The sequence below is a fragment of the Columba livia genome, chromosome 19 (genome assembly GCF_036013475.1).
Source record: "Columba livia isolate bColLiv1 breed racing homer chromosome 19, bColLiv1.pat.W.v2, whole genome shotgun sequence".
Lineage (NCBI taxonomy): Eukaryota > Metazoa > Chordata > Aves > Columbiformes > Columbidae > Columba > Columba livia.
This window is the reverse complement of record NC_088620.1, coordinates 4,033,937-4,060,477: the sequence shown is the minus strand read 5'-3', so window position 1 is coordinate 4,060,477 and position 26,541 is coordinate 4,033,937. Positions and strand designations below refer to the sequence as shown.

At 42.2% G+C, this 26,541-nt stretch overlaps 1 protein-coding gene across 15 annotated transcripts; it reads right to left on the bottom strand.

The window, feature by feature from the left end:
• Window positions 1-108: 108 nt before the first annotated feature.
• On the bottom strand, window positions 109-26,499 carry TSC1 (TSC complex subunit 1). Of its 15 annotated transcripts, none has more exons than XM_065035729.1 (24): window positions 26,297-26,414; window positions 21,013-21,060; window positions 19,248-19,310; window positions 18,864-19,039; window positions 18,062-18,165; window positions 17,257-17,409; window positions 15,083-15,227; window positions 13,899-14,053; window positions 13,500-13,573; window positions 11,861-12,039; window positions 11,308-11,417; window positions 10,948-11,071; window positions 10,447-10,562; window positions 10,057-10,129; window positions 9,220-9,318; window positions 8,555-9,125; window positions 7,802-7,845; window positions 7,205-7,371; window positions 6,380-6,562; window positions 5,896-6,006; window positions 5,359-5,481; window positions 4,177-4,364; window positions 3,917-4,078; window positions 109-3,151 (listed from the first exon to the last, which is right to left on the bottom strand). In XM_065035729.1, exons 4-24 carry the CDS (start codon window positions 18,967-18,969, stop codon window positions 2,665-2,667), a joined length of 3,474 nt encoding a protein of 1,157 aa, XP_064891801.1. In that variant the 5' UTR covers window positions 18,970-19,039; window positions 19,248-19,310; window positions 21,013-21,060; window positions 26,297-26,414; the 3' UTR covers window positions 109-2,664. The 15 variants fall into 15 exon arrangements, with proteins under 15 accessions (XP_064891801.1, XP_064891800.1, XP_005512928.2 ...); XM_065035728.1 differs by lacking the exon at window positions 26,297-26,414 and adding an exon at window positions 26,137-26,226; XM_005512871.3 differs by lacking the exon at window positions 26,297-26,414 and adding an exon at window positions 26,137-26,219 and having other exon boundaries at window positions 10,447-10,559.
• Between the last annotated feature and the right edge of the window lie 42 nt (window positions 26,500-26,541).

Here is a 26,541-nt window from a genome sequence, read left to right as displayed (position 1 = left end):
GCTACACGGATCTTGAAAGATGCTTCGATACTCAACTTGTTTCTGCATGTTTTGTCTCAGCACAGCTTGGTCTCAAAGAAGTCGGCTTGCAGGGAATTTAACACAGAGTAGTGCAAAACAATACATTTTATTTGTTCACAGTTAAACACAAGCAACTGCCTTGACATTTTAGAACATTCTAATAAGGACAGCAAAACCTCCTTTTGGTTTAAGTTCTCTCTTAGCTTACGATTGTACCATTTCCTCGTATTTCATATTTATGGCATTTAATGTGGATTGTTTAACATGCTTACAAAGAGCGAGGCAGGGAACAGATTAACTTGACAAAGACAGCAATTTTAGATTTAACTAAAAGCAGTCAGTTAAAAAAATCTGTTTCCACTTCACTGATGGGACCCCTTCGAACAAACAGCAAGTTAACTACATACAGCAGATCCATGATTTTTAGACTTACAAAAAAAGAAAAAAATTGCAAAATTTGTTCCTCCATAATCTTTGTGGTCCGCAAACAAACCTAAAGTGGTTTCCATTACTATCCCGGTGCTAAAATCCTTTTTTAAAAGAAGAAAAAAGCCACCTTATCAATGAGCTTGCATACCGCCAGGGCATTTTTGTAACCGACAACAAAACCCGCCTCTCTTCAGGGCAAGTGACGCTGTTGTTCAAGCAAGATCCACCTTTGGGGCTGGGCAGAGCAGAATGAGCTCCTCCCGTGGCCCCTCAGGGACAATGTGCAAACCGTTCACTCCTGGGGCTGGGACGCAGGGGGGAAAGGGGCGGGAAACCTCCAAATCTTACCAAAACATACGCTACCACGTTTGCTACCGCTACGTCTTAGAAAGTCTATAGACATGTCGACAAAACCAGTCTGTCACTTACAACCAACTCTCTATTTTCTATTCCATGCAGATTCAAGCTTTGACAAAACCACTGAAGTTCACCTTTACTTTCAGAGTTCGTACTGACCAACCGAAAGCACATTGAGACTAATTTCGACAGGCAGAAATGTATTTAGACCCTGGGCGTCATGGAAGAAGTGGAAAAGGGAGGAAAAGTATCATCAGGCGCAAGTTAGCGTATTGCTGGCGCCTTGACAGAGTCTTGTTCCCATTCAGGTTAAGAAGGGATTTGTACAAGTGCAAGTGTACTCGGACTTGATTTGTATGCGAGACGATTCTTAAACAGCAGCTGCCACCGACAGAATGTTTAAGAAAAGAGGCCACATGTGATGCAGGGTAACTGAAACCTGGTATGTCTAAGTACGCCTGGACCCAGACATATCTAACGTTTAAAACAAGCACACTGCCTCCCCAACAGCTCTGCCACACAGGAGACTGAGTCTGACCACTGACAAGCCCTGATCTCACCATCCTCCTTCACAGAAGGCTCATCATCGACTTAAAACATGATTAACGCAGAAAGGCTTCACGACAGAATTCCAGTGCTCGGTTGGAGCAGGCTTCGTCGTCAGCCTTGTCTTCTAAGGGAAGGGGATGAGGGCGAAGGGAAGATACCTAGAGCCAAACGGACATTACTGAGCTGAAAAATGTGCTGCATTCTGAGCAGAACAGCACTCAAAGGAAACCCTGAAAACGTAGTCCCAGGAAGAATGAAGCCAATTGCTTGGACTCAAAACACAGAGGTCTTGCTCAGACTGGGAACAAGGACCAAAACTATGAAGGAGGGTCAGGCAGCACAAGTATTTGCCTTATTAGAGAAACGCTCTTCTGCAAATCTTCATAAGCGTGCGATTCTACATCAGTGTTCTGCACCGCTCGCCCTGCTCGAGGAAAGCTTCCTTTTCCCTCTTCTCCCACCCCGATTGCTTTCCCATACAAACCAGTCTGAGGTCAGTATCACTCTGTCAGGCAAACATTTAAAATACCAAAAAAGCTCTGAAGCTAGTGTTTTAACAAGTCTCCAGCACATACGGGCTCTTCTGCATTACAAGCTCCAGTTCCTTCGTAAGTGTCTGTTCAAATGTAACTTTCCAGGAAATGTTAAGGACAATATAAACAATGATCATGAATTAGGGTGAATGAATCCTTTTGCAGAAGTACACTATTTTTTGTTTTTTAAACATTTCGTTATTCAGAGTCCAACTTAAGGTAGAGTGGGCTCTGAGGGATGTGGGACAGGGGACAGGCAAAATAGAGACCTTTAGATGAATGCACTAGAAATTCTAGTGCTGCTTCTTTCCAGGATGAAAGCAACCAAAGTCACCTGGACAGGCAGCACAATTAACGGCTCTAAATTGGAAGCTTGTAAAGGAAATACAAAGCATTCATAGTAGACTCACAAATGTTAATTTGGCCTCATATTGCACTCAAGTTCATAAACGCAGCCACTCAACTGGGGACGGGGAGAAAGGGAAAAAAATACTTGCAAATGTTAACAGTTGTCCCTTCAAATTAGTACACGCTGCTAAGGACTGAATTTGAGGAAGAAGCAAGAGTTAGGCTGGGCGTTTCAATTCCAGACCCAAAAATCCACTTAGCATTCGTTCAGCAGCCTTTTTTTCCGTTTCTGGCCATCAATCCTATTCCGCTGCATGAGCTAGCTGCTCAGACCAAAGAAACATAAAAGCTTTTAGTTAAACTTGCATTCACGCCTCCTGTTCTATGCCAAGAATATGAAAATAACACTGATTGACTATCTTCCTTTTTAACTGTGGTCATGATGAGTTTCATTGTAGTCCATGATATGAAGCTGTCCAACACTGCTTTCCTGGATCTTCGGCGAGAGGCTAAGGTTATCGGGGCTTGGAGGGGCCTTCGCCTCCATGCTTGGATCTTTACATAGTTCGGTCTTTAGAGCATCAGAAAGCCTGCTGATGGTTACACCCTCCTCATCACACTGGCTCTCGCTCTTGTTGCGAAATAATTCACGTGCCTTCATGCCAAGGAAGCTCTTGGAGCTGGGGAGTGAACCTACAGTCAGTGGGACAGTAGTCGAGGGCTCCAGCAACACGGATGTCTCCCAGCGACTGCTGAATCTCTGGTTCTGGGGCTTCTCTGGGGTGGAGAGCTCGCTGTTGCTGCCACCCTTACTGCTACTGCTACCTCGACTGCTGGGAGGTTTGGTCTCTCCGTTTCTACCAATTGTTTCTTCACTGTATCCCACCACAGTATCTTCATTAGCACAATCCAGCCTGTTTTGGAAAGAGAGAGGACACAGTGTCAAGGGAACTGCAGCAACATTTACAATGGGAGCTGAAATCCTGGGCAAAGCAGGTTACTTTGATTACTTTCCATTTCTGCTACTGTATATGTACTTTAAATTTTCCTTTCACTGTTTTGTAGCAAAGCAGAAGTGACAGAAGGTAACCAGAAAGGTGTCACACTCAGCTTTGCAACATCCAGTGGTTTAAGTCCAAAGCTGAAAATAAAATCAAAGCAGAATGGAACTGGATCCTGGTCAGCTAAGGTAGAGACCTGAGCAGCTTCCTTGGACTGTCGATCGTTCTTTTAGCTCACCCAAGCACAGGTGATTGCCACAAATCTGCTGGCAGTGCCAGAAATTATCCTGATGCTGCAGCAGAATTTGGTGTAGAAAGAAAAGGTTTGATTTGAGGGAAATCCAGCACTAGCAAGATGCTTTAGGTAGAACTAAGTAAAACAACTACTCAACAACACTGTAACAATTTATAGATTAGAGACCCATCTATGAGACAAACCAGAGGTTTCTCTCAAACTGTGAGCAAGGGTTCTGCTATCTGAAGAGAATTTCACCAGCACCTCCAGTTTTGTCAGTGACTCTCAGTAATCCAGGCAGAGTGCTGAAACACTCAGTCTGTTAAAGCGTGGATAACAGAAATATTTTGAGATGATGCATCCAAGTTCTAGGAATTCCAGCAGGATACCAACTTCCAAGGAGCTGGTCATGAGTTCAGCACACTGTACATTACCACCCTTACCTCTCTTCTGCTGCTTCAGCTGCTTCCGTTTTTTCATCTTCAAGTTTTTTCAGTAGGCTGCTCTTCTCCAGCCGGCCAAACAGATCCAAGATCTCCAGCTCAAACGCCTGGGTGATTCTTTTTTGGGCCTTGTACCTACTTTCTACTGCTTGCAGCTGACCTCTGAACAGAAAAAGAAACCAAAACCCATCAGGTCCAGCGTCCAGATTCTGCCCCAACTATCACAGTGCATCTGTACCTTCTCCATAGGAAGCCCCTACCGTGCTTGGATTTTGACATCTTCCAGGTATTTCTTTTGCTCCAGGAAGAGGTGGTCCTTTTTAGCAAGCTGAGATTCCAGTTCAACTATCCGTTTCTGGGAAGCATCAAGCCTTTGGCTTTGCTGTTGAACACACAATTTTGCTTTCTCCAGTTCCTTCCGAAAAGCAGCATGCAACATTTCAACCTCCTCGAAGGAAAGAACACCATGTTAAAGTATAATGTGACCATGTGTTATTTTTATTGATATTTAGACATGTTTCTGATGCTATGAATAGGCACATTTTTAAGCAAGATGGAATAAAAGAGAAGCATTTCTAAAAACGGATACAGAAAACTGGCTACTCTGAGGATGTACTCTATTAAGTTACTGTGAAAATAACTATACATCACTGGCATTTATTAGCACATTAATGTTCCTTATGAAAAGCTGTTTTCAGCAAAGCAAACTTGCCAGGTCTGCACCCAATTAGAACAGACAAACTCCATTTTAAAACCATTTTTGCAACATGACCTTCATTAAATACCAGTGAAAGGCTTTTTGCTTATCATTCATCTTCTTTAATTACTTGCTTTCATGCAGAAACAGTTATACTGTTGTGCAATTTACTTGCTTCTAATTAAAAAAAAGGTTTCTTTGAAGTCAGGAAGTAAAACCATATGAACCACAGAAGTTTTGTTAAAGGTAACACTAACTTTTAATAAGAAAATGACTGAGAAGAGTAAGACTGCTCATTTTAAAACAGCAAATCACAAAGTTAAGATCTTTCTACAAATTCTAGCAATACTACCCTAATGTTATACACTTGCACAAATATAGAAGTCCTATGTTACTTTACCAGCAACAGTCTGCTGACAATTGCACTAAAAGCACAGTAAAGTCTTGGCCTTTGGCAGGAAAAAATTGCTACGAATTTACACCAAGCGGTTAAAACTTCAGGTGCACTCTAACATCCCCTCCTTAGCTCCCAAGCACATGGCACTGAAAGGATTCCATAACGACACGCTGCACAAAAATATCTGAACATAAGATTAAATTTGAGAACAAATCCCTGAAAATCAGTTTTAAACGCAAGTACGTGTTAAGTAATGAAGCATTTCCTTCATTCTGCAGCCAAGGCTGAGAACAGCTTGACGATGACCTCAAGTGACGTCTTCCTGAAAGGCCAACGCTGCGATCGTACCTTTGTAGTGTCCGTGTGCTTGTGCTGCAGCTGCTCCAGGTACAACTCGTTGACCTCGCCAAGAACCAGGAGCTGCCTGTTCAAGAACTCCATCTGCTGCTGCACCGACTCGCTGTTGGAAAGCTTTACAGAGAGATGGAACAGAGTCAAACGTTGGGATAAGTCGTTCTGCGGGATAGTCCCAGCTGACAAGCACTGTGTGCACAGGGTATTTTTATAAAGAAGGGAGACAGAGAGAAGAATCCAACGCATCACAGGTAATAAATGTTAAATAAATAAGCTTTTATAAAGCTGGTGACAGTCCATAGAGAACTTCACCATACAGATATCGCTTCCCTTAACATAATCATGTCTCCACATACAGAAGTCCATTCAATTTCTCATATAAACAAGATGCCAAGATTTAGCAAAGTTTTAATACAAGTTCATATGACTCAATCTGCAAATTCCTACTGTGGAAAAAGCAGCCCAAAGGAGAACTTTCAAAAGCTTCTGAACTGAGTTTAAAGGGACCCTGGGAACAGGGATTTTTCTTACCTTTTGAGAAACTTGGCTAAGAAGCAATTCAGTGTGACACACCTTGTTGTTAGCCTTCTTTAACTCTAACCTCAGATCTGCAATCATATTCCGGCAGTCTTCCAGCTTGGTCTATTCAAATGGAAAAAACAACATACCAACCCTCACCCAGGGTTCTGAAACTTGAATAAGGAGCAGCAATGGCACGTGGCTGGAGGGTTGGAAGTCCCAGCACTGTAAATCAAGTTATACTGAGTACTTGTCAAAGTCCCAAAACCAGTTAAGAAACTACATTTTGCTATTTCCAAAATGAAAAGAGGAGAAAACAGTCATCACCTTTTTAGAGTTCTAAGCTGGGCCTTTCTAACTATGCACTGTCTCATTATGAATTAGGACAATATCTCTAACATATGTAACTCTCAGATATTTCACACCATGTTGTTAGGAAGGTTATTTTTAAAGCCAGTACGCGGATAACAATTTCGTTCAGTGTTGTGCTCCATACCTGCAGTTCCTGGCTCTGGTTGTAGAATTCCTCCCGGTCGTGCTGCAGCTGTCTGATCTGGCTGTGAAGCTGAGCCACTATATTTTCATGTTCCTCCTGAAACTGGTGGTACCTTGCCTGTTCTTTCTGCAGACTCAGTTTCAAGGCCTGGATTTCTTTTTCCTGTAGTTTCAGCTGATCTTTCTGTTAAGAACCCCATATGAAGCAGCAGATAAGACACCTGCTTTATCAGTTAGAACATCTGTCCTGTTGCTAGCTAAGGAAGCTATCAATTAATCGCATGCAGGTGTAACACTTTCCCATAGATAGAATATTCTATATACAGCATGTTCTTTAGGCTTTTGGGGTTTGGTTTTTTAGCTGAAAAGGAGATAAAATGGTGATAGAGTGGACAGGCTGACAACTCAAAGTCACATCCAAAGGCACAATGAGCAACAGCAGATTCTCCCACTGCACCTCACACTTTCAATGGGGACTTGGGTTTCACAGCTGAAGCTACAGTTCATTTTCCAAAACGTATTTGGAAAGCTATTTTTGGCTCTTGTGTTGAATTATCAAAAGGTGAAAAAAGTAAGTGCTGGCAAAGGTCAAGCCTGCAGGTGTCCACTGATTCAGTTGTCTACAAGCCAATAGAAACTACGGGTTTCAATAATCACAGTGCATGTAACTCGTCTACAAGTTATCCCACAAACACTGACTTTAATAAGGCAAGAAACTAGGCGTTTTTTTAATTTGGGTAGTACTGAAAGATGCTGGCCTAAGCAATCAATACTTGTTCCAGCACCAGTGAGTTTCACTCACTGCTGGAGCTGTTCCCCTGCTCACCATGGCAGCATTATGTTCCTCCAGCGCTGTTGCTTTAATCACTTTTCGCAAGAGTCGACGGTTCCGAAGGGCATGTTGCTGTCTTTTGAAGCGCTCATACAATAACTGGTTGTGCAGCAAAAGCAGTTGGTTACGCAGGGTGTGAATCTCATCTGAAGGGGGAGAACCTGGATTGGAGTTGAAGACAGAAGAGGTTACTGTCCCTGTTCCACATATTTTTTAAAATAAGCAAATTAGAGTTCTTTGAAATGACAAGTTAAAAATCTGTCCCATTTCATCAGGTTTAGATTCAAGTAGTACTGAAAAGGTGGGAGGATCTTTTAGATGACCAGCATCACTCTGAAGGCTAGAAGATCTTAAATGGTCAAAAGGAGAAATGTCTAGAACTGTGAGAAAGGCAGTTTTCACTTTTCAAAGATGAAAAAACCCAGCTCATCTCAGTGGAACGCAGATGTCTACCCGCTAAGCAGATAAACCATGACTTAATGAAGGGCATCATCTTTCTGCAGCAAAGAAACAAAAAAGGGACACGGGTTGTTGTGTTAGCAAGTCTAATAGCAAATGAACAGATTGCCAAAACACAAGAAACTTCCTCACCTCCAAAGTGAGTCCAGTCAGCAGACTTGCTTGGCAGAGACAGTCTGAAAAATGAAAATGCAGCATTAAATAGTAAGTTTAAATATGCAAACACTCTGCAAGTCACTTCAAAATGGCATGCCTACCTCAAAAGAGCTTACAGCCTAATAAAAGTACAATTATGGTCAGTCAGTATGTGAGAAGGAGGAACCGTGCAAGCAGCAGACTGCAAGGGCAGATGATGGAGGGAATTTCTTGGAAAAGTTCTCACAAGCATAGAACAAATCAAAAAACGTGGTAGTAAGATGAAAAGAAGAAATACAGCAAATACACCTAAACCTTAAATCTGGTTGTCCAGTTTTTAGCTTTGTGTGTATTAGAAGAGTCAATCTCCCCTTGGCCTCTACAGTTACTTTTGCCTACCTAGTGTGGGACTTAAACCTGATAAAGTGAACAAATCTCACTACCAGTGGTACCAAACCACAGCTGGGCACAGCCAACAGCCCTGCTTCTTCATCCCAAGCCCTGTCAGTGAAGGCAGTAAAAGTCCTATGGTCACAGCCCCGCTTTTTATAGCGAAGTAAACCAGTTACCACTGCAAATATACAATTGTTCCACCCAGAACCTCTAGCTCAGTTAGCAGAAACGTTCCACAGAACGTGGTTTGACTGTAGATTTCCAGACACAGCTGCTTTCAGGTAAAGCTATGAAAATAAAGCCACCACAAAAAAGACTAAGAAGAAAGTTTGCAAAGTATGATTTTCAGTCACCTACTTGTTCAGCTCCTTAGTGTGTGCATCCGCTCCTTGCTGTATCAGCCTGTCCAGCACTTCCACGGGAGAAGTGGAGGACACGCACTCCTCATCCTGGGTTCCCTTGGCTTTCTTTAGCAGCTCCTCAGTCTTCTTGCCAACGAAGAGGTAGGCAGTCTTTGGTAATGCAACCTCAAAAAGGTGGTCGTACAGGGGAGGCTGCCCGCTCCCGAACACCATTCGTCTTTGTGCTGGTACTTTGCAAGGGCTGGGAGCGAGAATATGCGTCTCCCCAGAGGTTCCTTCCCTGTTACCAGCAGGGCTTTCGGCAGAGCCTCCGCAGGGCTTGTCTATGGGAGTAAATGTTTGTTTGGGTGTTTCCCGCGCACTCTCAGGCCCAGGCTTGTCCAGAGAAGATGTTAAAGGCTCAGAGGTCTGACTGTGTCCCTGAACACCAGAGACTGCTGAATGGGTCTTCTTTTGAGAGCCTGACAGACTTTCATTTGTGCGGTAAAACGGAGAGTCAAATCCTCCTCTAGGCACCATGTGTTCAGCATCGGTTGTGATCTCGGAGATCTCTTTAGATATTGCATCTGAGAAGGATGGGAGGAGGGAGCATAATATCTTGTATTTTAACATTACAAACATTTCCTTAGCTAAGATGTATGTAAGGATGACAGAAATTACCTTCCTCTCTGTCCTTTTCAGCACTATCTTCAAAAGACAAACCACCTAAAAACTCTGGAAGATCACTTAAGGTTACTGAACTTTTACTACCGGGTGTGTCTGAAAGAAAAAAGAAATGTTAGTTGTACAGATGCTGTTTTCTCCAGCCTTACTGGTTCAGCTTTTACTGCTGAAAGAGCTCTAGAATAAGCCTGTCCTTCCTTCAGATCCTCCCCCAGAGGAGGAAACTATCCAAGTCCTGTTCCATTCAGAGATCAGTCACTGGTCGGTCCTGATCCCAAAACGTAATTTTGTAAACTTAACGTTTGCTGTTGTACAACAAGTGTAGGCGACCGCCTCTGTGAATAAGGATGTGCTGTTTGCAACTAAACCAACAGGCTTAAGTGTAGAGTGATTACTGTACTTGCACATTAGCAATAAACCCCCCTTTGGGTTCTCATCTGGCTACACAAGGACACAGAACTTACCTGAAAAAAGGAAGTTTAGCCAACTAATGTAATAAAAACTCAACAATGTGACTACTGATGAAAACTCTGAGCCAGCTGCCAGGGAGATCCACACTAAAACATGCAGGGCAGAAACACCTCTTGCTCGCAGCTCAGTCACAAATTAGGAGCCCAGGGGAAAAGGAAACGAAATCAAAAGCATCACAAGAAGGTTTTAAGTTGAACCACAGGTTAAGGCAGGATCCTGGAACTACAAAGAACTTGTGTGGGGGGAGGCACAGAAAAAGACAAAAACCTGTGGAAAAGTGTTTGCCAACTGGAACAGGTGTCAATAAAACCAGGGTTGGTTTACAATAGGTTATTGTAATAAGGAGAGGAAAATAGAGTTTACCCAATGATTTATCGCTGTTTATGACATTTTGCTGTCGGTACAGTGAAGGCCTCCCAGAATCTGGTTTGTCCTCCTGAAAATATACAAAACAAAAACCAAAATAGATCCTACACATTAGACATCTGTTGGAAACAAACCTCTTGGACAGTTTCATAGAAAGGGAATTCCTGCAAAGAGATGGCTTAAATAGCAAACCAACCTAAGCAGTCTTCAAACTGTGCAACTGGACGTAGCAATAGGTGTGTAAACTTAAAAGAAAACGAGTTTTTGCAATGAAATGCGACATTTTTTGTAAATCAGTTACTCCGATTTTTCCTTCTGGTCACTGCGTGTATGACGAGTCAATCAAAAAAACCATCAGATTTGTTTGGCAGAAGAGTTTTGTTATACCTTTTTAGGAGGCATGGCAGCAGCTGAAGGGAGTGAAACATGCACAAAGTCATCGGAAGTGCAGGGTGGAGGAGGAGACGTGGCTGGCGTTCCCAAGGGTGTTCCTTTCCCCCCTGCTGAAAAGGAGGAGCAAAAGTTTTCTCAGCAGGCTCCCACTTCCTCCTTTCAGCTGAATATTGTATGTGAAGAATTGTATGTTTCAAACACTATCTCAACCATTTACTTTTAAAATCTCTTTCAACTATTTATCAAAATAAGAGTGCACAGTTTTTAAAAGACCTGCTCCAGAATTTGGCAGTGAATTAATTGTGACTTAATTCCCATTTCTGTGTTTGCATCAGCACTGCTCTAGATGACCAGGTTATTCAGTCCACAGAATGACTTGAACCTATCGAACAGCACAGTGTGGCATTCCCTGTTAAGAAGTTGACAGTAAAATTTTCAACTAGAATTTCTATTGTCATAAACTTTGAAGGCCTAACTCCAAAACGCAGCACGTACCGGAGGTGCCAAGAGCTTTGCTGTAAGGTTGTGAGGCAGACTGGGATGGCTCCGACGGGACAATGCCAGGGGATGTGGGTGGAGTGGTCATCCCACACACTGCAGAAGGACTCCAGATGGTAACCTGTGGAAAAGCAACACACAACAAACACAAATCAGCTAAAAGAACACGTCAATAATCCATATCCAGGTTCTGACATGGGAGATCAGATGAGGATTAAACCTGAAACGTACACCAGCTTCTGAAAAGCTCACAAACATGTTTTCAGAAGCATGAATTTCTTTGGATTGTCACAAGAAACCAGGAGCAAAGTGCAAAGCATTAAAAGCATTTTGGCTCCACTGTGTGTTCTGCTTTACCTGCTGTGGCTCAGTTGGCAGCCGTATTGACTGTGGGCTCAGAATCTGAGGTAGCTGCCCTGGCATTTGTGATAGTGTTAGCCGAGGAGTGGAATATGGGGTAGAAGTCCCTGAAAGTTAAAAAAATCAAATTAAAAGCATCCAGCACATCAAATACAAACCAATGATTCTTCTGGGTAAGATTTAAAGGTTTTTAACCAAAACATTTCAAATCCGTTCAATATATGCAGTCGTAGCTAGCAAACAAGAGACTCTTCTTCCAGCCTAAGAAAATACCTTTTTAATATATTACATACTAGAGCTTTTCTTTTGGTTGGTTCGTTTTAGGGCAGGGGAGAAAGAGGCAGTGGAAAGGCAACTTTGCCAACATTCTCTATGTCTATACGACCAGAGCATATATCTATATATAATTATATTTTTTTTAAATGACAGTTTATTTTCTGGTGCCTAAGAATCAAATTTTAAGTGGGACAAATTAATAAGACATCTTTTTGCTATAGGGTCAGTTTTCCTCCTGAAACTGGGTATTCACCAGCAGTCAAGCAGGTCTTACCATAGCTGCTCTGTGTGTCAATGTCAGAGCTGGCACTGGGGTCAGTGTGATGATGTTTTAAGCTTGTGCTGAGTTTCCGAGACACAGAGGAATAACCATCTTCATACGAGGCTTCTGCAGGGTCCAGGGAGATTTTGGCACATTCTATCACAACATCATGAGTTTCTAGTCTTTTCCACCTGCAGACAGTTTTTGGATCCAAAAGAGTAAGTTAGTCAATTATTGTCACAAATAAAAGTTCCTGGAAATATGAGGAATTGGCTTGTAGGATGGCTCATTTGTTCCAGACAGCTTTGCACGCTCCCAGTCAAAACTGGAACAAGGCACCACACAGAAATTGCAACCAGATGACTTGTAAGAGGGGGTCTCAAAGAGGAGACAAACAGCTTTGACACAGAGATCCATAAAGGTCTGCCATGGAGCACTCTGGAAAGGAGGAACAGCGCACGGAGACTTGGTTGATCCTGAGCTTCAGCAGCTGTAGAAATCAGCTCAACTAGACTCAGATGTTGGTAGTCAAAACTGAGACATGCCAGCAGTGAGGGAATCTTATATTATTTAAGCAAACACCATCTGCAATGTTAGTTTCAGGTCTGTGTTTTTCCTCCCAAGTTCTGGGAATGTTTTTTTTAAATACTACTACCTCCTTCATTCTGAAAACTTTTCTCACTAAATTAAGCAGCCAGATTAGATCTGCCCACTATCTCAGGGAATGGAAGTTCACTGTAAAGAAGAGAAAGCACAGAAGGCTGCCTATTAAAGGCTGAGTTGCTTTCGAATGTAAGATATTATGTGCAAGATACCAAATCAGAAGGCTTCAACTGGTAGTTTTGTGCCAACTGTGCTCGTTAGTGGTGCCACCCTCCCCCCTGTCTGGGAGAAGCCTGCAAAACTGAGCACTGTGATATTCAATAGGTTCCCATTTAGGAGTGTTTTCCTAGTGGCTCTGAAAAGCGGGGCAAGAGCACTACTGTGCAGCAACAAGAGTCAATTTTCTCCTCTTCAGTGGCTGGGCCTGTGGAGACAAGAGAAAAGCAGCAAGTGGTGCTGCTGCAGGCAAATGAGCCTATTGCTAAAGAAAACTAATACAGCTGATAATGTTAAGACATACCTGTTAAAAGAACTGATCTGTTAACTGAACCAATATCTAGGTACCAAAACAAGACACGCTGAAGCCATTTTAAACACTTAAATCCCACCAAGAACTTCAACAAAACAAAAAAAAAATATCACCCAAACCTTATGCCAATGAAGCAGGTCAGTGGTAGTTTCTTTTTACTCATTTTAACCAAATCTTTTAGAACTTTATGAGCATGTTTGATGGTTAAGTCATAAAATTAAGACAAAGTCAACTGTTAAGTAGAAGACAGATTCTACCCGAGACACAAAATGAATGTAGAACCCAAATATTGCTGGTAATAGCTTTTCACAAGAGTTTTTGCTCATTCATCCAGCCGTAAGCTTGGATGAAAAAAAGTCTACATGTTTACCTGGTGTACCCATGTTTACATGGGTGGCAAAACACCACTGCCACACACCGTTGCTGACAGAAAAGGTTTTGCTGTAAAGCCTTCTGAAAGAACCCAGCTGAAAGCTGCTCGTTTATAGCCTCTCCTAATAGCAGAGTGAACATATATACCTTCGTGGGTCCAGTTCATGGTCCTTAGATCCAGTCACTAATTCTGGATGAATTCGCACATGTTCCATCATTGGCTGGATGAGCAAGAGCAAGAAGAATTACGTGTTATCAGTACAGCATCTTTTGGTTGCACTAAACTACACAAAGCTGATGAGCAACCTACTGATCCCAATAGTTCAGAATGCTACATTTCCAGATAAAGCTAATGCACACCACTGCAATTTCAAGAGATGATCTTGCTCCCAACTGAGATTTCAGTCCTCCAATAGCTAGTTTTTATTTTGTTTTGCTGAGCAGCACTCAGTTATATCAATGTACTGTGTTGAGTTGGCAAATATCCGCCTTTTTACAGCTATTAATTGCTTGTCTCAGATAATTCAGAGAGAAGAAGCGTTTTACCTTGACTACCTCTTCAAAGGTCTCCAAGTTTTCCTTCATACTGTAGTGAGAACGCAGAAAGGACACAAAATTGCAAGGATACATTCCATAAAGACGATGAAAGAGAGCATAAATGCTGGCATGAAGATGGACAAGATAAATGTCTGCCACATGACCTGGAAAAAGTAGTTATAATCTTTTTCATTACACCGGAGAAAAGGACAAAACTTCTAAGAATGCAAGCAAAGTACTTTTAAGTTTGAAATGTTAACTCGAACAAGTCTTCTGAGATACAAATAGTTTCTGGCAAAACTGTGAAGTCTTCTCAGAGAATAGGCAATGCCTACTCATCAGCTCACAGCAACACCAAAAATTAAGACATGGACCATTAATTCCAACCAGTATCCTGCCATTCCCAAAGCACAGCTTTTTCTTAATTCAAGTTAGAACCTCAAACCCCTGTAGATAGTGAGCCAGAGTTTGCAAAATTGACTGTAAGATTAAAAGTAAGGTTTGCATCCCTTCAAAGGTAAAAATTAATAGCCTGTATTCACAAAAAGAAGTCATGACAGACTGGAATCTTACTAGCCATCTTGTGAGCTCCAATCCTACTTGCAATGCAAAATGGACCTCTAAATAACATCCCTATGGGCTTAACACAGCATTTGTGCATACAGCCATGAGACACACACAGATAACACTAGTGTTAGACATCAGACACCTTACAACAAATTCAGCAAAACCAGTTCATCAGAACCGATGCCGTAACTGAGAAGATGAGTTTTACCAATACTTCCATGACTATTGATAGTTGCACACTAGAATAAACTCTTACATGTTGCTTCTTCCCCCTCCCCATCCATACCTGGGAATCTCAAATTCCCAAATATCTGACTCAAACGTCAGCATTTTCCCTTCTCTGCCCATTAAGACCAGTCTCTGTGTTTCACTGTTATCAGGGTAGCATTTTGGTCCAGTGAAACTTCATGTAGCAGCAGCACCACATGGAAGAATCTAAGAGACTTCCAAACTTTGAGTGAAAAAGCACTCCTTGATGCTAACTATCAAAGAACAGAATAGCTTGTTCTGCATTTAAATAATCTCAGACCATAAAGAGTCTCACAACAGAATTTACTCACCAACTGTGCAAGAGTCACAAGGATACTACTAAACCATAACTGCATGCAACAAAGTTGAAATCTCACCTGGATTCTGCAAGCACCAGGCTGAGAGACGCCCAAAGATACCAAAGAAATCATGAAGGTATTGTTTGCCAGACTGAGGAATCATTGGCAACATGGTTATTAGCACTAGGACACCTGTGGTGAGTACTACTACATCTGTGTCAGTCTGCAAGAAGGGAGAAAACCTGCATTAGTCAGTTAAAAGTGTTGAACTTTATTTTTTCCAAGGATGAGGTGAAGACTGAATCATCATCATGGAAAAAGTTCCCTACTTTGAAAACATTCCCTCTGAAACCTACCATAACTATTCTGCTGCCACTTTTCTGCATAAAAGCTTGACCTAGTTAAAAAGGGAACATCACCACAGTTCCACAACTGAGTAGAAAAAAATTACTGGTATGTGAAGTATCTTATGTACCACCTTCCTTCTTTCCCAGAGCTAAGAACACACAGTGTTCAGAGCCTAAGAAATCGCAAATCTGATCAGTGTATTCAGATATGTTGGCTAATTACCAGTGCAAGGGTCAGAAGCTTTTCTAGTAAACCTGGCTGATTACTCTGGCTGCTAAATATTTCATACAGCAGTAATTCAAACATTAGCTAGAACCCCATGGCTTACACGGATCGAAAGGAATGTGGCAATAAAACCTTTAGCTAGATGAAACTATGGAACAGAGAATCAGATTTTAGGACAGAACACAGAAAATGTTTGAACTCTTTCGCGGTAGGGTCCCTACTTGCTTCCCTTGTTTAATTCACTTTTTCCTGGGTAGTTCCTCTGCTTTGCCAGGACAGGGTATAAACAGCACAGGAGAACTAACACCAGAGGCAACGCAGGCCCACTGATGAACGAGGTGGGTGCCCTGGTGACAGAAGATACAGAGAAGGCAGAGTTACTGAACACCTTCTTTGTCTCTGTCTGCTCTGCCGGAGTCTGTCCTGAGGAGCCCCGTACCACTGAGGCCCCAGAGGAAGGCAGGACAATGGAGGAGTTTGCCTGGGTTGATGAGGACTGGGTTACGGAGCAGTTAGGCAATCTGGACATCCATAAATCCATGGGTCCGGATGGGATGCAATCAGTGATAGGACAAGGGGTAATGGGTTCAAATTGGATGAGCTTTCGAGGTCCCTTCCAATCCCTGACATTCTGTGAACCTGCAGCCAGATGCTGCTGAGTTGGTCTTGGTATCTCCCAAGAGCTGCTTGGGCTGATCAGACATATCCAGTGTTATGGATTTCTGTTCCTCTGTGTAATCTACAGCTGCTGTTCTCCCTCAGTCAGACACAACCTCTCACAGCACATTTCATGTCCATCCCCATCCCGCTGTACACGTCCCGAGCACTTCCACGTCTGTCCTGCTCCCAACAGTTTTCTGACACACTTCGCTCCTCTCGCCATCACATAAGACTCACACTGGAAAGGGTAACAAACCCTAGTGAGGCACATCAGGAGTTCCAGGAACAGCACATGGAGCTGCTTCTTTGGCAGTTACAAACTTGTGTTTTTATTTTGAAGAGCACTGGCACTTGACTACATCGTGCACTTTAATGGGACTTAAGTGACTAATATGAATTCTACACCATCATATTCAATGATATTACAGACAATGCATTCTAGGTCTCAAAACACTTTCCATTCTTTCTTCACTGTTACAATGCTGTACAGTATTATAACTGATAAATTTGCTGATGAAACAAATCAACAAAAACACACAAAGCGTGGGGAAACAGCTACCTCCTTGCACATCTGTAACTAAGAAGGGAGAGTCAACTAATTCCAAGGTAATTTCACCATGGAATAGCCTCGTGCGTGGCCCATCTACACAGCACGTATTTGACCTTACATGCGCAAATTTCAGAACGCGCTAATGGGAATTTACTGTATTTTTCATTAAATTAATATTTAACATATCCATTGACTTCACTGACAGCCCTCTGTCTTTAACCTACTTTTAGAAAAGTTGTAGTAAACTTCCCTAACTCAAATTCATACAGTGACAGTGGCTTTTAGAAACAAGATTGTCAGTAACAACAGGATCAGCACAGAGTATTTACTTGATAAAATTCCACTGTGGCTCAGTATTCATTTTACCACTTCTCACAGCCTAAATAAATGACATCAAAACAGAAAACAAATGCCTTGCATTACAGGTACATACGTTTACATCAGGCGTACAAGTGTCTACAGTTCTTACCTTGAGACATTTAAGTAACGAAAGCAGGAGAGGTGCTTGAGAAAGCTTATGTTTCCAGGATGGTTGTCGTCTGATCACGTGTCCCAGCAGAGAGAGCGTGGGTAGACGGGTAGCAGCTTTGCCCATATATTCATTAATTTTGTCCAGTAGATGCTGATAGAGGATTTTGCAGAGAGTGGTAAAAAAGAGGAAGGTATTTATATTTAAATGGTACATGTTATTTTTCACCAATTTATATTCAGCAGTTTGCCATCACCAATTATGGAAACTATGAGCATTTTACAAATATATAGCATGCAAGAGCAAATAAAACCAAGCAATAAATTTAAGCCTGCTGGTAGCAAAATACAAACTATTCAGTCCATAAGCAGTCACTACACTTCCTTACATTTATCATAAATAAAAAAAAATCTGGTCAGCAGAAGTAAAGCAATTTGCAGTGTCATTATCTCAATCCATTTAAAAATTCTTACTTCCTCTGAAAATACCCTATTTGTTTTGGGCTACTGCATCCAGCACCGAACAAGCAGCAGTAGCATTGCAAAGAGACAACATCAGTCCTCAGAAAACTTTCATTTATAAAGGTTCTTTGCTGAATTGGGTCAGTTTAAGCAACCCAAGAAATTGAGACCTTGGAAGTTTTTTAAAAATGTAACTACTCTTACTACAGAGATACTACATCTCTACAACAAGGTCATTCTATATCAGAATGGAAAACCAGATTTCTAACAGACGCTGTTTAAAAGCTGCTACAATACTAGGCTAAAATCTGCCATACTTAGTAACAAGATTTGGTTCTTTTTACCTTGTCATGAGGCTCTTGCAGTGTGGACAGTATATGCAGTGCCTGCTGAGAATTGGTTTCCAAGTAATAGTCCACCAGGTTGTTGACAAGCACAGGGCCACGGTCTGACAGTTTGTTTACAGCAAGAAAAGAATAAACCATACACTCTCATTTATACTACATTACACTAGATTACAGATGAAACATTTGTTACATGGATATTGCACAACTTTTTAACAACTATTACCTAATTAATAACACAAACCAGTATTTACTGTTACCAGATCTTTAGAAAAATGAGACCTCCCAACTACATTTTCTAGTTCCTAACGATTCGAGCAATAGTATTTGGCTCAGGGAGAGTAAGATTTTTAATAACGCACAATTACTGTGGCACTCTCTAACCTTAAAAACAGAGAGGTAGCTGAACTCCAAGAGTATTTTACCCAGGACAGGTAAAGCGTTCAGGAATAACTTTACACTCTCTCCCTTGAGCAGATAAAAGAGAACACGTTCAGGGACAAGGACACTGACAGTGCTCTCATGCTCTGAAAAGGCTCTATCAACATTAGAGATGCCTTAATAGCAGAAATCATTTTTGCAAGAAAGTCTGCAAAAACATCTGCTGTTTTGTTTGGGGAGAGCCATGCCATTAAGCATAATGTACGTAAGAGAAGCATCAATCCTTAAAGCAATTTCAAACCCAAATACCAAGAGTTTCTTTCAAGTGGCACTTGAAAAGACTGTGTTTGATAGAAAAAAGGCCATTATTCTACCTTTATAAAAGCAAAACTCTCCTCCAATTACATAAAAGGATACATACCACAAATGAGATTATCTTTGAACACAGCTGTTACATCTTCCAGGACACCCAGAATTGGAGAATCCAGCATTGAGAGGAGCTCCCCAACATTTCCTTGCTGTGCCATGATGCATGTACCAACATGAATGTGGAGGTTAAAATTTCAGGCCGTTCCTCATTGGTGCCTCTCTACCAGACTAGGAGAGAAGAAAGAACAGATGAATGAGGCTTCCTTTTCCCCTCTCCATCTTAAATCTCTCCCTCTTTTCTGCAGTATTGCCCATTTAACGGTTTTACATGGCAATGACTGCTTCCAGCTAGCAAACTCCCTCCATGGAAGTCAAGACTGACACATACCAAGTTTACACACAAGATTTTTGCTTACTGCAGTTGTGTATACAGCACCTGTTCTGTGGATGAGTTGAGTTTCTGTCTGTAATGCTGTCAGCCACACACCTTTCATGATCACTAATAAAGAAAAAACATGAAGAGGTTAACAAAAGAGACAATTTATTTCTTCCTTATCAAGCCTGGTTTATGTGGAACAGCAGTAAGTTCTTTATTAAGCAGAGCTGAGCGACGCACGAGGAAATTCAGCCCTTAGTTTGAAAAACATCAAAGGTGCTACACAATCACCCTTTCCAGAACTGTCCACAGGTGAAGCTGTGCAATTGCCTCCAACTACATGGCTTTCACAAGACTCTAGTTTTGTACTGTGAGCCTTCCAAAGCTGCTGAAGAGTTTTATTATGGTAGGCAAAATCTTACAAAGAAGTCTTCTTTTATCTTACTAAATTCTGAATATAGAATTAACGTAATTAGTTAGGTCTTTAGATTCTAGTCAAAACATTGTTAGACATTGGCCAAGAACCATATATCAGTGCTATTTTAAATTATAATCTGCACCTACCTACATAGTATTTTCTTGAAAATTTAAGTTTAACAATGTTACTGGACAGCAGGAGTTAACCTGTCTACCAGTAAACTTTGTCATTTGCAACATATCACTGGTAGTTGCAGAACCGCCCAAGGTCACTTTTATTAGGGGCCACAAGACACCACAGAGACAATCTGGCACTGGTTGCAAATGCAAAGGTGACAATATGGCCCCACACTCACAACAAGCATTTCATTAGCAACAAAATTTCTTGAACTGTTCCAGTAATCACTATTCCAGAATACAGAAAAAAACCCACCCTCAGTTTTCAATGATCAGAGCTGCACAGCTGAGCAGAACAAATAAAATTTCAGTCCATCTACAAGCAGAGTCTGCTAATTGAAGCATTTCAGATTTAAATGCTATTTCTTTCAGCATCCCACGCTGGCAAAACCTTAAGAACTGCAGACTTAAAAGTGGCTGGTAGTGTCAGCAAAACTTTCAACTAAAGATAAGAAAATAGAAACTTGAGCTGGGGGAAAAGAGTTGCTTTTGACTCAAATACATATTAGGGCTCTAAATGTTTTGTGGTTTGGGATTCTGATTGTTTTTCTCTACATTGCACAGACTGCCAGGCTTCAACGTCTTCCTCCCAGAGCTTGCTGCTCAGGACACAAGCAATGTTGAGTGAGCGACACCAGCCTTCCAACAAGTTTAAAGCCACTCATCCATGCAGCTGAAGGAGTCGACCTTCCACTTCATTACTCATTTTCAGAAGTCAACGGATTTTTTAGTTTCTAGTAACTCTTGTAATATTTAATTTACTAAATTACAGCTATACTGAGATACCCAAGAAAACCAGCTTTGAGACTATATAGGGCGTGCTAACATAGGTGCCTGAATTCATCTCACCATACAGTCTCAGCTATGGTTAAGCAATAGATTCCCCAGCTTCCTAAGCACCATGAATTAGTTGTTTAATGTCTTGTTAACAAAAGAGATGTGTGACCACACCCCCGAACCAGCCGCGAGCTAAACCTGTTTTGAGAATTAAAGCAGCATAAATTCACGTCTCTGCTTCTTTATCCCATAAGGAGCTTCTCAACTCTTTTTGATTCCCCCCCACACCCACAGCATGTAAAAAATGCTTTTATTTCTCATTTTCCTCTAGTAATACCATTATACTTGGACCCGATCTTCATCACACCAGTCAAAACCTCAACAGCAGGTTTCACTAACTCTGACACTGCCAGAGGAAAAAAAAACTAGAGCGTGCTGAAATGAAGAAACACACCTTTGTAGACACTCTGGCTGGGTTCTGGACGTCAGGTTCAACAATACGCTTGCAGACAGATGGGAAAAACACCAGTTTAAGTATTCAGTAGGTAAGAGGATTTAAAATTTTATGCTATTGGCCTGCTGGCACACACAAACACTAAAATCAAATAAAAGCAAGGTTGACAGCGCAAGTTTAGCTGCCGATAACTATACACATAAGTAACTAATAATTTCCCAAGCTCCCTAAACTAATTAAAACAGATGGCTCAAGTGACCTTGTGCCATTAAATCCAGCATAGTTTAAATACACTTGTCAATCATGCATTGAAGTACGTTACGCAAAGCGGAGTGATACCAGCACTTGAAATATTAATACAAGTATTCCAAACCATGTCTAAAAATGGGACAACAACACACATAGGTACTTCCTGTATCAAACATAGCGTGGTCAGCAGGACAAGGGCAGTGATCCTTCCCCTGTACTCTGCATTGGGGAGGCCACACCTGGAGTATTGGGTTCAGTTCTGGGCCCCTCAGCTCAGGAAAGAGATTGAAGTGCTGGAGCGGGTCCAGAGAAGAGCAGCAAGACTTGGGGAAGGGACTTGAACACAAGCCCTAAGGGGAGAGGCTGAGGGAGCCGGGCTTGTTTAGCCCGGAGAAAAGGAGGCTTAGAGGTGAGCTCAGCACTCTCTAGAACTACCTGAAGGGCAGTTCTAGCCAGGTGGGGATTGGGCTCTTCTCCCAGGCAGTCAGCAATAGGACAAGGGGCCATGGGCTTCAACTCTACCAGGGGAAATTTAGGCTGGAGATTAGAAAGCAATTCTTTGCAGAGAGAGTGGTCAGGCATTGGAATGGCTGCCCAGGGAGGTGCTGGACTCACCGGCCCTGTAGGTTTTTAAACTGAGATTGGACATGGCACTTAGTGCCATGATCTAGTCAATGGACTGGAGTTGGACCAAGAGCTGGACTTGATGATTTCTGAGGTCTTTTCCAACCCAGTTGATCCCGTGACTCACTAGGTGGAAGGTTTATCTGCTGAAGTTACAACACCAATAAAATGTTGCCACCCTGCTATATACAAATAATCATATTTAAAAAAACAAAAACAAATCAGAGCTTTCTCAATGCAGGATCTCTTGTAAAGTCATTTATGAGGAACAGATTTGAAATCCTAAGACTTAGATCCTCTAATCACATTGGGTCCACGATGCCCAACACAAATCAACAGAGCAGGAAATTCCTGCAATAGTCTTAGATGGTGTCACACACTGTTTAAGCGAAGACAGCTGAATAACTAGTTTGCAGGCGAGAGGCTTTTAATTTCAATCAGAAAACACTGTGTTCTGGTATACGAAGTACTGTTCCCAGGGACCACAGTATCGGTGTGATTTCTGACCAGTCCCAGCAGTAACTTGTGATTTTCAAATCTTCTAGATAAGGAACTCAGCACAGGGCCAGTTAGGAACTTCCATTACCTCGTAAAACAGTGAGATCACCCATTGAATGCCACAGTATTTTGTTTCTGGGACTGATGCATCTGTGGTGAACAGAACCTCCCTTAAATCTTCACAGTATCATATCACCACAATGTCTTTCCTCACAAATACATAGTATATGAGCCTCTTTAATGCTTCCAGCCCTGGCTATTGCAATCATTCCACTATTAGAATTTCCACATCCTTGAAGCCATACTTGGAACCAACAGGATTAAAACGAAGTCAGTAACTTTTCCAAATGGTTTGAGTTGCTGATTCTTTGCTAACTTTTACAATTACTTTTATAGAAAAAGATCCAAGGCACTAAATAATAAAGAGTGGAAAAAAACCTGTTCAAATACCTTTTAAAATGCAACGTTTTAATCTCACTGGAAGATATAAACGCCAATAGCAAATGTCTTATTCTTATATTCCAGAGCTTTCATAAAAATAAATTGTAATAAAAGGCATTAATTTTAAGTACCAATACAACTTTGGATCCAGCTTTCACAAGAAAAAGGAGAAGCCAACGAGCCAAGAACCAATCTGTTCTACAAAATGTTTTTGGTAGCTAACTTAACCACAATACAGTTAAGCTACGGACTCAAGACAAAGGAAAAGACTGTAAAAATATTCAGGGGAAAAGGCTAACTAGAGAAAGAGATTATGACTTCTGTAAGTATTTCTGTCAAGAGAAGATGTTCTGTTCAGTGTATTTTTATCTCAAGCCAAATGAAAAAGCAGCTGGTAGTGCCAGTTATGGGGAGGAGGGGACACACTCCACATACACACACTCCTCCCAGAACCTCCTCAGCATCTGCTGGATCAACACAGAAATTCAGACACCAGAACCATTACTCCAGGATGAACATCAGCACTTCAGCCCTCTTCATCACTCATATGTTAAACGTGGGGCATGCCAGTAAATGGTTATTCCGCCCCTCCAACAAGACAAAGGGGATTTCAACCGCACACAAAGCCAGAGCTCAGGACTGACACTTTTCCACCTGCTGCAGGTCAAGTCCTCGGGTGCTGCCTTGGCAGAGGCCACAAATGAGGACAGAGAATTTTACAGCAATCGTCGTTTTCACAGAAAATTCAGATTGACAGCAAAGCAGCCCTGCTCACTCAAATCTTTGCAATGTCTGTCATGAAAGGATAAGCCTCATTCCCTCCCATCTGACATACAAAAATCCAAGCCTGTTTTATATTTCCTAACAATACTCAATTCTATATTTTCTTCACATGTGAACTAAACACTACCATTATAGAAGTGAGATAAGGAATGAATGAAAACTGACAGTAGGGAGAAAAAACACCAGTGGCAATAGGAAAGAAAGCAGCTGATCACTCACTTTTTCACCTCAGTTCAAACTCATCATTGAAATTGACAGTACAATGAATTTTATTTATTTATTTGTAAAGAATGAAGGTCTCTGGCTTCTTCTAGCAGCCTGTATTTTTTAAGATCTGATACGAGATCCCATTCCTGAACTTGATAGTTATTTTTAGATATAACTCAATATTATACACAATACCAAATGATAGGTACCTTTTAAATTAAAAACAAAAAAGACTATTACCCAGGACAGTGAGAGTAGTTCACAACTCTGCATTTTAACACGCTACTCAAATAACTGCTTTTGCTAACAAAGGAAATATTATTACTTGTCCTCATTACATTTATTAAACTACATGAAAACATAGCAGCTACATACCAGACCAAGAGATAATATTCTTTCAAAAAATATATGTCTGCAACACGCCATAAAATCTAAGACTCCTCTCCTGCCTCCACCATTGGAAAGTGCTTTGATTATTTATTGGCTTATAAGAGAAGGTATCTTGTCCAAAGATATAAATGTGTTCCTGCTCTGGCAGGGGGATTGGACTGGATGATCTTCTGAGGTCCCTTCCAATCCCTGACATTCTGTGATATGTGTGTTACAGGCTGCTCAGCTCTTCCAGAAACTGATGGGTTATCACCCCACCAGCTCCTATCAGAGCTGCCAAGGTATCTGGTAGTTGTAAGAATTTCAGGAATTGGTACAAGCTGACATCCCAGCAGTCCAGCTCTAAACAGGGCTGGCATTCATTTGAAATTACAAATATTTACTACAGTCAAATATTTGTTCAAACACCAAAATACCTGCAATTGGACAGTATATCTCATGTGGGAATTCTTTAATAACACTACTTTTTATTAGTCACCAGAAAAGTAAACTCTCAAGTAACAAAGAGTTAAGGAGCCAGGATTAAACACAGCCAGAGATAAAATCATTTTAATTAAAGCTCATCTCATGACACATTAGATATTCTGACTGTATTTTCATCTGAGTAAGTCTGTGCAACTCCCCATAAAGGCAAGTTAGTATTGGGTTGACTAGGCTGCTTACAAAAACCCTAAAAAACTAGAACAAATGAACAAAAAGGTTTTTACCGGGTAAAGGATTTTAAGCTCATGATTTTATTTTAAGCTTAAACATGGCATAGCTGTTTCTGATAAGCAGAGTACCTGATTGCTGCTTAGCAAAGCAAAGTCAACTGCAGACAGAAGTATTCCCAATGCTTGAACTAATTATCAAAACATCCTGAGTTTCCAAAGATTCAGTTTCTAGTTGTTCATAGGTGTAAACTGCAGAGGAATTTTTCCACCTCCTGGGATCACTTCAGTAGTGCTTCCACTAGGATGGATTTCTAACAACTTGCTGCAGAAGTTAATGCCAGGAAACTACAGGATCAGACCAAAGAGTGAAAACCTTTGGTACGAGCATCCACTGGAAGGTTCTCTGGAAACAGCAGTTCTGGAAGTGATTCTGCACACAAAACCTGATCCTGGTTTCTGTGTCATTTCTATGGGGTTTGAATCATGTGCTCCTTTAAGGCATGTTCTTTCACTCATTGCCTTGTAAAAGACTCATTAAAAAAATAAAACCAATCAACCAAAAAAAACAAAACAAAACAAAAACCACAAAAAACAAATAAACAAGGAAAGAAGCACTGACCAAACTGATAAAACAATAACAGAGGCTGCATCCATAGCAAACAAAGGGTGAAAACTTCAGAACTGCAGCTTCCAAGTTTTTTTTGTGATAACAGGAAGCAAAATGTTTGTTTGTTTGTTTTTGTAGCAGTAAACAACATCCTGACTGCACATCACCTACCCACGAGCAAGGAAATAAGAAAAGCCTTCCCCACCGAGGGGACAGACTTTGAACAACTGTTTTAATGCCTGAGCCCGGACCAGGGAACCTCTCCAGCAAGTGCCTGAGGCAGGAGCAGTCTGCAAATCACTGCTTAGCGTTTGAAGACGGAGGTGCTAAAGCTTTTTCGATAAACCGCGCAAAATTCAGGGCTGGGGGGGGACTCAAAGTGGGGGGCAGCGCCCCCAGCGACCCCCCCCCCCCCCCCCAGGCGGCACCCGCCCCAACATCAAATTTACCTGAGGGGAAGGAAAGGGGACGGAGGGGGGAACATCGCCCCCCGCCAGGCTTCACACTCACCTTCCCCATCCCCCCGGCCCCTTCCCTTTCTCCTGCCGCCTCCTCCCCAGCCCTTTCTCGCTGCCTCCCCATCGCTGTTCTCTGCCTCCTTCTCTCCGGCCCCCGCGGCTGCCCCCGCTCTCGCCCCGCTGGGGGAGGGAGGAGGAGGCCCAGAGCACTCACCTCTCCTTCTCCTCCCCTCAGCTGTTTACCACTCAGAGCTCCTCTAGCCCACAGGGCGCCGCCATCTTGGCCCTGCCTCCCCCTCCCATTCAGAAGCCGCTTCTCCCCTCGAATCCCTCCGCCGCACAAACTAGTCCCACTCTTCCTCCACACTCTCCACCTCATCCAACGCCGCGCCGGTCCCTCACACCGCCCCGCTCGTCTCTTCTCCCTTAAGGGCCTTTCTCCTCGGTTGGGGATTAGGAGTGAGAGTGACGGGTGTGGCGCCCACCCCGTGTCCCGTGGCGGAGGTATCTCGGCGCGGGAGCGGTGCGGCCGTGAGGAGGTCGCGTGATTCGGCGGGCGGTGCCGCGAGGAGCCCCGGGCGGTGGGGACGTCACGGGGGGCGGGGCCGGGCGGCGGCCG